Source organism: Homarus americanus, unplaced genomic scaffold (assembly GCF_018991925.1).
Source record: "Homarus americanus isolate GMGI-L3 unplaced genomic scaffold, GMGI_Hamer_2.0 scaffold51476, whole genome shotgun sequence".
In the NCBI taxonomy this organism is placed as follows: domain Eukaryota; kingdom Metazoa; phylum Arthropoda; class Malacostraca; order Decapoda; family Nephropidae; genus Homarus; species Homarus americanus.
The window spans coordinates 5,690,802-5,702,145 of record NW_024736148.1 but is presented as its reverse complement, the minus strand read 5'-3'; the positions used below and the strand labels follow the sequence as shown (position 1 = coordinate 5,702,145).

Here is an 11,344-nt window from a genome sequence, read left to right as displayed (position 1 = left end):
TAGAAACGTTATATCAAACCTATATATACTAAGTCCATTATATGGTAAGAGGATCTGTTTTTAAGTTTTTATCGGCATTTTTTTCCAGATTCACTATTTTCCTGTAATTTATTTTTATGCCTTTGGTGATGTTAAATTAAAGCTCTCCGGTTAAGGTTAAGGTCAAGGCCCTGTATTGTGGCGCCCATTCTCTGAAGTTACCCAAGTAGATGAATTTTCAATCGTTCACTTGCGGAAAATATTACGTTTGAGAGAGAGAGAAGAGATACATATGTATAGATACATATTCGGTATAGTCGTGAATACACAACTATATCGTACGATGTTCAATGTCTTGGGATAAATATTTATATAAAAGTATATTTAACACAGAGATGACTAAGAAGGTTGCCATTGGTAGTAAATAAAGTGCACTCTTATTTTGCCAATTGAATATTCAGATATAACAATAGGAACTGTCAACTCTCGTACACACTACTCTTCTGCAGCCACTTAGAGATGAACCTCGAGTGAAGTGGAAACAGAAACTCCAGGTGACTGTCACATAAATAATGTCTAATACGGAGCAAGTTGAAGAGTAAGAATCATCTTTAGAGAGGAGTGACTGGTGAGGTGTGGCGAGTGGTAGTCGTGGAGCACCGCCTGGAGGAGGATAGTGAGAAACGACCGCAAGGCGATAACGTTACTGGGAGCAACATAAACAACACCATCATTGCAATATTTATTTATTAACATTTTCAAGGGAATGTGAAGATTCAGGTCAACATGAACACATATACACAGACCGCGGAGGCTCGTCAACACCAAGCCGTGGAGGTGTAGATGTTGTGATGGTCACCTCAACTATTGTCATCGAATTCTCCATGATGAGATTACTGGAGACATTTGTGTAATCAATCAAAGGTTCGATGTCATTACATTGTGAGCCATACATCACGACCTCCACGACAGGAGTTCTACGACACCTGGAACACGGCGTAGGAGACAGCTGGACCCTGACTTAGTGGCTTAGTCGACGCGGTAGGAGACAGCGTGGTTTGGGGTGTTGATCACACGGAGCATCTCAGCGTCAAGTGGGGTAGCAGTAGAGGGGGCGGCGTAGGTGGTGATGGCGGGGATACCGGCGGCGTAGGAGGTGATGGCAGGGATGCCGGCTGCGTAGTTGATGGCGTTGATGCCGGTGGCGTAGTTGATGGCGGGGATTCCGGCGGCGTAGTTGATGGAGGGGATGCTGGCGGCGTGGTTGATGGCGGGGATGCCAGCGGCGTAAGGAGTGATGGCGGAGCCAAAGATGGCGGGGTTGGCGTAGTTCAGGGGAGCAGAGAACCCATAAGAGAAGCGCATGTTAGGGTAGGGGGTGAGGTGAGTGGTTGCTGCCGGGACAGACCGTTTCGCACGGGTATCGGGGGCAGCAGCGGAGGCTGCTGCGGCTTCATCATAAGCACTCTTGAAGGCGACCTTGGCGGCGGCGACTTCAGCGGTGTCCTTGACTGGCTCGGGGAGGGGACCTGGGGCAGCCAGGGCAGCAGCCTCTGGGACTTCTGGTGCCACGGGCAGGTTGGTGCCGGACACACGGAAGCCAAGGGCATCGGCCACATAGTGCTGGGTCTGCACCTTGCCGTCACTGTCTATGTAGTTGTGAGATCCACGGACGATGCCGAAGGCGTCACGGGTCTCAGCGCGGGAAGAAGGACCGCCAGCGAAGCCGAAGGAGTACTGACCAAATTCGTCTTGAGAGTGGTGTTGGGTCTGGATGGGCATCACAGGGGCGAAAGGGGCCATGTTGTAGGCGATGGGTGTGGGAGTCCCAGACTTCAGGGTGATAGGTGTTGCTGCTCGTAGGAGACCCGGATAGGCGCCATACATGCCTGGGTAGCCAATCAGCTGCCCACTGCTGCAGGCCGCCACAGCCGCGATGCACACTACAGTCTGTAGAGGTAAAGAGAGAGCACATGTACTTAACAATTCCTACAGCCGTGAGATACAACGACACAAAGTAGAATTCTCAATGTTTCTTAGGTTTAAATGTCTTCATAATTGGAAGTTGAGAAAGCTTCTAACTGTCTCACTTAAGTTTTAAACAAACAAGATGGCAGTCATGATAACTTTGAGTATTTAACGAGATATAGAGTACATGCACATACATGTATGCGCGGTTATTTTCCTCTGTAAACAGGACCAAATTAAAGTAAATAATTATATTTGTTTCTTATTTAATTATAGAATTGTTCAATTATTCTAAGGCAATGAATTGTATAGCTCTCGATGTAGGAACTCATTACTGTACTCGCCTTTCAGAGTTTTCAACGTTGATTTCTTTTTTCACCAAACTACGGTTAAGAGAACATAACTTTAGTGTATGGACTGTGTACTGTACTTGTACCTGACCCTGCGCTTGTGCTACTGTGAGTTAACTTTTGTATATCGATTCTACACTTTGGTATATTACTGAATGAACAATACGATCCTAATTCTACAACTAAAACTTTCACTTCTACTTTCTGACTAATCTATGTGACTGTGACTGTGTTAGGCGCTGTACTCACCAGAGGGTTCATGTTGAGGGCAGGAGAGGAGCTGTCTGCCAGAGTGTGGTGGCGGCGAGGGTTTTATACTACTGCTCAAGGTCTGGTATGGGCAGGGCGGGGTCGACACATCCTAAGGGTCCCTCCTCACCTGTCCCACCTTCAGCCTGTTACCGGCGGCCCTGCACACCAACCTCCTGTCCGGCTCATCACCAGTTCTGCCCTGCCTCCTGCTTCCCCTGCTCATCATACAGACATACATACATATATACATACATGCATACATGCGATCATCATTCTCGAACTAATCACCATAAAGTGAAGTTTTGGGATCACCTGAAGATTAGACAGCCTAGCCTAGTGCATATTAATTTTAACCACCCTAAGGCTAACCTAACCTAACGTTAAACTAACCTAACCTAACGCTAACCTAACCAAACCTAACTTAACCTAACCTAACCTAACCTAATGCTAAACTAACCTCAACTAATTTAAACTAACCTAAACCTAAACCTAATGCTAAATTAACTTAATCTAACGTAACCTATACTATCACCACTGATAGCGTTAGGTTGGGTTAATCTTCTGCAGGTGAAATAAACTGTTGTGCGTAATCACCAGGAAATACAACTTCCTAAATGCTAAACCTTTCAAAGACAAAAACAATATAATATTTTAGAAAGAAAACACATAAAGTTGCCAATAAAATTTTATGCTCGTGAAGTGTAGACAATTTTGGCGGGAAAATTGTCATCCAGGGACATCAGATTTAACAAATGAAATGCTCAGACGTACGGAATCAAACTACTCCACTAATACAACAAAGTAACTCAGAAATTAAGTACAAAAATTTATTATTTTTTTCACCTATAGAACTACAATAAGGGGAGTTTATTTACATTCTTTTCTTTGGCGATATTATACAAAGCATATGCTGTGGTGGCCCTGACGACTAGACTACCAGTTTTGAGGAAGGTGGACCAGTTTACCTACAGTATACGTGTAGTGTAGATATGGTGAGGGTGTGCCTGGGTTCTACCTATGTTACCTCAACACCACCATGGTAACAGCACCACCACCACCGTCACCCAGGCACCACCACCACCACCACCATCACTGGCACCACCAGCACCGTCGCCTGGCACCACCACCACCGTCAACCTGGCACCACCACCACCACCATCCTGCCCTGGCACCACCACCACCGTCACCCCTGGCACCACCACCACCGTCCACCATCACCTGGCACCACCACCACCACCCCTGGCCCACCGCCACCACCACCATCACCCTGGCACCACCAACCGTCACCCTGGCACCACCACCACCATCACCTGGCACCACCACCACCGTCACCCTGGCACACACCACCACCGTCGCCCCTGGCACCACCACCACCATCACCCTGGCACCACCACCTGCGTCACCCGCACCACCACCACCCCTGGCACCACCACCACCATCACCCTGGCACCACCACCACCGTCACCTGGCCCCCGTCACCCCTGGCACCACCACCGTCACCCTGGCACCACCATCACCATCACCACCACACCCCCTGGCACCACCACCACCATCACCCTGGCACCACCAGCCACCACCACCATCCACCATCACCCCAACCACCACCACCACCATCACCCCTGTCACCCTGGCACACCACCACACCTGGCACCACCACCACCGTGGCACCACCACCGTCACCACCACCACCACCGTCACCCTGGACCCACCACCACCGTCACCCTGGACCCACCACCGTCACCCTGGACCACCACCACCGGACCACCACCACCGTCCTGGCACACCACCATCTTGGCACCACCACCGTCACCTGAGCCCACCACCACCGTCACCCTGGCACCACCACCACACCACCGTCACCCTGGACCACCACCACCACCGTCACCTGCACCACCACCACCGTCACCCTGGACCACCACCCGTCACCCTGGCACCACCACCACCATCACCCTGGCACCACCACCACCGTCGCCCTGGCATCACCTGGCACCACCCACCACCGTCACCCTGGACCACCACCACCGTCCGTCACCCCACCGTGGACCACCCCACCACCCCGTCTGTCCTGGCACCACCACCGTACCACCACCACCGTCACCCTGGACCACCCCACCGTCACCCTGGCACTACCACCACCACCACCGTCACCCTGTTTCACCACCACCGTCACCCTAGCTTCACCACCATCGCCCTGGCACCACCACCACCGTCTCCCTGGCACCCACCACCATCGCCCTGGACACCGTCACCCTGGCACTACCACCACCACCACCCCCGTCGCCTGGCACCACCACCACCGTCACCCCACCACCACCGTCCCACCACCACCGTCACCCTGGCACCACCGTCACCTGACACCACCACCACCACCACCATCACCCCTGGCACCACCATCACCGTCACCCTGGCGCACCGCCACCACCCGTCACGCTGGTACCACCACCGTCCCGTCACCGTCACCTGGCACCACCACCACCATTCACCCTGTTTCACCCCGTCACCTGGCACCACCACCACCGTCACCCTCGCACCACCCGTCACCCAGCGTCACCACCACCGTCACCACTTTACTACCACCCGTCGCCTGGCACCACCACCACCGTCTCACCACCACACGTGGCTTTTCTGCACCACCGTCACCCCTGGCACCACCACCGTCACCATCCACCACCACCGTCACCCTACACCACCACCACCGTGACCCTGGCACCACCACCACCGTCCACCACCACCACCACCACCACCACCACCGTCACCTGGATCACCACCACGGTCACCTGGCACCACCGTCACCACCACCGTCACCCCACCACCACCACCGGCACCACCACCACCACCCTCACCACCACCTGTCCTACCACCATCACCCTGGCACCACCACCACCGTCACCCTGGCACCACCACCGTCACCTGGCACCACCACCACGTCCCACCATCACCGTCACCACCACCACCACCGTCACCCCCAACACCACCACCACCGTCACCACACCACCTGGATCACCACCACCACACACCACCACCACTGGCACCACCACCACCGTCACCTGGCACCACCACCACCGTCACCACCACCACACCCTCACCGTCACCCCCACCACCACCGGCACCACCACCACCGTCACCTGGCACCACCACCACCGTCACCTGGACCACCACCACCGTCACCCTGGACCACCACCACCGTCACCCTGGACCACCACCACCACCACCACCGTCACCTGGCCCACCACCACCGTCACCACCGTCCACCACCACCGTCACCCTGGCACCACCACCGTTGCCTGGATCCCACCACCACGGTCACCTGGCACCACCACCACCGTCGCCTGGCACCACCACCACCGTCTCCTGGATCGCCACCACCGTCACCCTGGCACCACCGCCACCGTCACCTGGATCCCACCACCATCGTCGCCTGGCACTACCACCACCGCCACCCTGGCACCACCACCATCATTCACCCTGGCACCCACCACCGCACCGTCACCTGGATCCACCACCACCGTCACCCTGGATCCACCACCATTCATCAACCTGCACCACCACCACCGTCACCTGGCACCACCACCGCCGTCGTCCTGCACCAAAGCCACCGTCGGCCTGGCACCACCACCACCGTCACCCTGGATCACCACCACCGTCACCCTGGCACCACCACCCACCGTCACCCTGGCAACCACCACCACCACGGTAACCCTGGCACCACCACCTCCCGTCTCTACCACCACGGTCGCCCTGGCTACACCGTCGCCCTGGCACTACCACCACCATCACCCTGGCACTACCACCACCGTCACCCTGGCACCACCACCACCGTCACCCTGGCACCACTGTCACGTGCCTCAGCGCTCGGGAACTTGCATAGCGTGAGGCATATGTTCATGCCTACATTTCACACAAGCTATTAACTTGTTAATTGTACTTATTATATTATTATTGTTTTAGTCACTTAGGTTAATTGTATATTTATGTATGTTATTAATATGCATCATTGTCTTACTCTGTTAAATCAACTCAAGAGTAGTATTAATTACTTATATAAATTATCCAGCAAATGTCCTGGATCACGTGATATGAGACGCGCTCCACGGCGTGCCCCCACGCTTCCCAAGTAGCGAAAAACCGTGGCATATGGTAGACGTGTCCATTTGTTCTCTAGCCTTGACCCTTGTCTAGTGCCTTGTCCAGTCTTCTGCAATGCCCTAGGGGTATCAGGTATTGGTGACACATTTAGTTAGGCCTAGGAAGGGATCCTGGTGGTAAAGCATCTCCTGTTTGGTAGGAAATAACTATTTTGTAGGGATTGTTGTATGTATATATTTTGTATGTCTGTGTAATATAGTTATGTTAAGTAATATTCGTTTGGTCTAACTCCTTAACGGTGTTTTTTCACCCTTCCGGCATCACTCTTATTTTAATATACAATTACTTATACCCTTAAATTCTTGTTTGCTAGTCATTACTCCCTTTAGAACATGAATTGAATTTATTAATTATCTTCCCTTTTGTGATTCACTTATTTCAACTTGTTCATACTTATTCAAGTACATTTAGTTGAGTAGGTTTTTGTGGGGATGATTATTGCCGTGTTCCCTGTTTGTACCTTTATTTGTTAATAACTTGGGGTAGGTTTCACTCCCCAAGTATAAAGGGTAGCGGGATCGCGACACCACCACCACCGTCACCCTGGCACCACCACCATTGTCACCCTGGCACCACCACCGCCGTCGTCCTGTCACCACGAACCACCGTCGTCCTGTCACCACCACCACCGTCACCCTGGATCCACCACCACCGTCACCCTGGCACCACCACCACCACGGCAACCTGACACCACCACCACCGTCGCCCTGGCACCACCACCGTCACCCTGGCACCACCACCACCGTCACCCTGGACCACCACCACCGTCACCCTGGTACCACCACCACCGTCACCCTGGCACTACCACCACCGTCACCCTGGCACCACCACCACCGTCGCCCTGGCACTACCACCACCGTCACCCTGGCACCACCACCACCGTCACCCTGGCACTACCACCACCGTCACCCTGGACCACCACCACCGTCACCCTGGCACTACCACCACCGTCACCCTGGCACCACCACCACCCGTCGCCCTGGCACTCACCACCACCGTCACCCACTGTCACCACCACCACCACCGTCACCCCTGGCACTACCCCACCGTCACCGTCACCCTGGTTACCACCACCGTCGCCCTGGCACCACTGGCACCACCACCACCGTCACCCTGCACACTCCACTGTCACCCTGGACCACCACCACCGGCACCCCACCACCACCACCCGTCACCCTGGCACCACCACCACCGTCACCCTGGACCACCACCACCGTCACCCTGGCACTACCACCACCGCACCCTGGCACCACCACCACCGTCACCCTGGACCTCACCCTGCACCCACCACCACCACCACCACCGTCACCCTGGCACCACCACCACCTGGTACCACCACCACACCGGGCACTGGCACCACACCGTCACCCAACCACCACCACCGTCACCCCACCTGGCACTACCACCACCGTCGTCCACCACCGTCGCCTGACCACCACCACCGTCACCCTGGCACCACCACCACCGTCACCCTGGACCACCACCACCGTCACCCCACCACCCTGGACCACCACCACCGTCACCTGGCACTACCACCGTCACCCTGGCACCACCACCACCGTGTACACCACCTGGCACCACCACCACCCCACCCCTCACTGGCACCACCACCACCGTCACAGGCACTACCACCACCGTCACCCTGGCACCACCACCACCGTCACCCTGGCACCACCACCGTCACCGACCACCACCACCGTCGTGGCACTACCACCACCGTCACCACCACCACTGCACCACCACCGTCACCCTGGCACCACCACTACCACCACCCTCACCCCTGGCACCACCACCACCGTCACCCTGGACCACCACCACCGTCACCCACCACTACCACCACCGTCACCTGGCACCACCACCACCGTCACCCTGGCACTACCACCACCTCACCCGGCACCACCACCACCACCACCACCACCACCGTCACCCTGGCACCACCACCGTCACCCTGACCACCACCACCGTCACCCTGGCACTACCACCACCCTGTCACCTGGCACCACCACCACCGTCACCTGGCACTACCACCACCGTCACCCTGTCAACTTCGTCACCACCACCGGTGGCACCCACCTGGCACCACCACCACCGTCACCCCACCACCGCACCACTACCACCACCGCACACCTACCCTGGCACTACCACCACCGTCACCCTGGCACTACCACCACCGGCACCACCACCACACTACCCACCACCGTCAACTACCACCACCGTACTACCACCACCGTCACCCACTACCACTACCACCACTCACCACCACCGTCACCCTGCACCACCACACCCTGGCACCACCACCGTCACCACCACCACACCTGGCACTACCTCACACCCACCGACCACCACCGTCGCCCTGGCACCACCACCGTCACCCTGGGCACCACCGTCACCCTGGCACTACCACCACCGTCACCCTGGCACTACCACCTCACACCGTCGCCCTGGCACTACCACCATCTCGTCACCCCTGGTACCACCACCACCGTCGCCCTGGCACTACCACCACCACCGTCACCCTGGCACCACCACCATCGTCTCCTGGCACCACCACCTCGCACCCTGCCACCACCCGCCGCCCTGGCACTACCACCACTGCCGTCACCCTGGCACCACCACCATCGTCTCCCTGGCACCACCACCACCGTCACCCTGGCACCACCACCGTCACCACACCACCACCGTCACCTGGCACCACCACCACCGTTGCCCTGGACCACCACCGCCACCCACCCTGGCACCACCACCACCGTATCCCTGGCACCACCACTGTCACCCTGTCACACCACCACCACCACCGTCACCCTGGCACCACCACCACCACCACCACCGTCTCCCTGGCACCACCACCACTGTCACCCTGGCACCACCACCGCTATATCATTTCCCATATTTAGAACCAAACACACAATGTGCTTTAATACTTCTCACGCAGATGTGAATAAAAAAGTGTGCGGCCAGACATACTGCTTGACACTCCTGTACTCACAATAAGTCACCCTTTAATGACAGAAGTAAATAATCAATGTATATGAAACCCTCTGTAACATTCAGTGCCATAATACCCTGACCACTTGGGTCTGTTATACACCCCTTGTGACCTTTGCGCTACCGCCCACAGGATGGGTAAGGAGTGCACAGTAAACACAAAAACACCCTAGCAACACCATTGTCGTCAGGAGAAGCGTCGTCTTCGCAGGAGAGGGACAGGTGAGTGATGTTCCCCCACATTCCAATTCGGGGCGTGGACCACCTCATACTCCCCAAGGTCACCACCCTCCTCACCCCACCTCCAGCCTCCCCGCCTCGGCCCTTCCTCCCCTCCCCACCTCAACAGCACCCTGCCTGGCCCCATCCTGTCCTGCCTCACTCTCATAGTCAAAGCTAAACAAACGTCTACTGTATATACGGAACTAAACAAACAATGTACCGGAAATACTCTGTTAACACTCAAAGCCACAACCACTGGGGTCTGATAAACACCCTTTGTGACCTTTGCGCTACCGCTCACAGGATGAGTTGGGATGCACAACAAACTAGCTGTTGTCAGGGGTAAAATTCAATTCACTTATGGACCAAGATCATTCATGGACCAAAATCACTTACGGACCAAGACCACATATTGACCAAGACCCCTTATGGACCAAGATTACTTATGGACCAAGATTACTTATGGAACAAGATTACTTAGGGACCAAGATCACTTATGGATCAAGATCACTTTGGGATCTTTTATGGACCAAGATCACTTAAGGACCAAGATCACTTTGGGATCTCTTATGGACCAAGATCACTTTGGGATCTGTGATGGACCAAGATCACTTTGGGATCTCTTATGGACCAAGATCACTTTGGGATCTCTTATGGACCAAGATCACTTTGGGATCTCTTATGGACCAAGATCACTTTGGGATCTCTTAAGGACCAAGATCACTTTGGGATCTCTTATGGACCAAGATCACTTTGGGATCTCTTATGGACCAAGATCACTTATGGACCAAGATCTTTTATGGACCAAGATTACTTATGGACCAAGATCACTTATGGACCAAGATCTTTTATGGACCAAGACTACTTAGTGACCAATATCACTTACGGACCAAGATTACTTATGGACCAAGACTACTTAGGGACCAAGATCACTGATAGACCAAGATTATTTATGGGTCAAGATCACTTATGGGCCAAGATCATTTATGAACCAAGATTACTTATGGATCAAGATCACAGCCAGCTAGGAGCAGTGTGGATACAATACACTGAACACTAAGCCTTGGGTACACCAGGGGGCAGTGTGTGTGTCCGTTCAGCCAACCATCATTCAAACACTCGTATAGAAACACTGTGTACACATTTAAGTTAACTTTAAATACGGTACATAAAGATGAGCTCTCCCGCCTTATTTCACCTCATGATTAAACACCTTAACCTAACTTAACCTAACTTAACCTAACCTATCCAAGTAGCATTAGGGTGTGTAATCATCAGGTGAAAATTAATAAAACAGTGTCAATCTCCCACACTTCTGGCAGCACTACTACTACTACTTCGCCGCTATTTTATTACGTTAAAATTAAATATCCCAATACATAAGTAGCTATCTTAGCTGTATTGAGTTAGTTGAGCTGCATATAATTAATGGTTTATTGAAA

The 11,344-nt window shown here is 54.2% G+C and overlaps 1 protein-coding gene across 1 annotated transcript; it reads right to left on the bottom strand.

The window, feature by feature from the left end:
• Window positions 1-709: 709 nt before the first annotated feature.
• On the bottom strand, window positions 710-2,628 carry LOC121871974 (cuticle protein 16.5-like). The gene is made up of 2 exons (XM_042374596.1): window positions 2,547-2,628; window positions 710-1,929 (listed from the first exon to the last, which is right to left on the bottom strand). The coding sequence occupies exons 1-2, from the start codon at window positions 2,556-2,558 to the stop codon at window positions 1,009-1,011; spliced, it is 933 nt and encodes a 310-aa protein (XP_042230530.1). The 5' UTR covers window positions 2,559-2,628; the 3' UTR covers window positions 710-1,008.
• Between the last annotated feature and the right edge of the window lie 8,716 nt (window positions 2,629-11,344).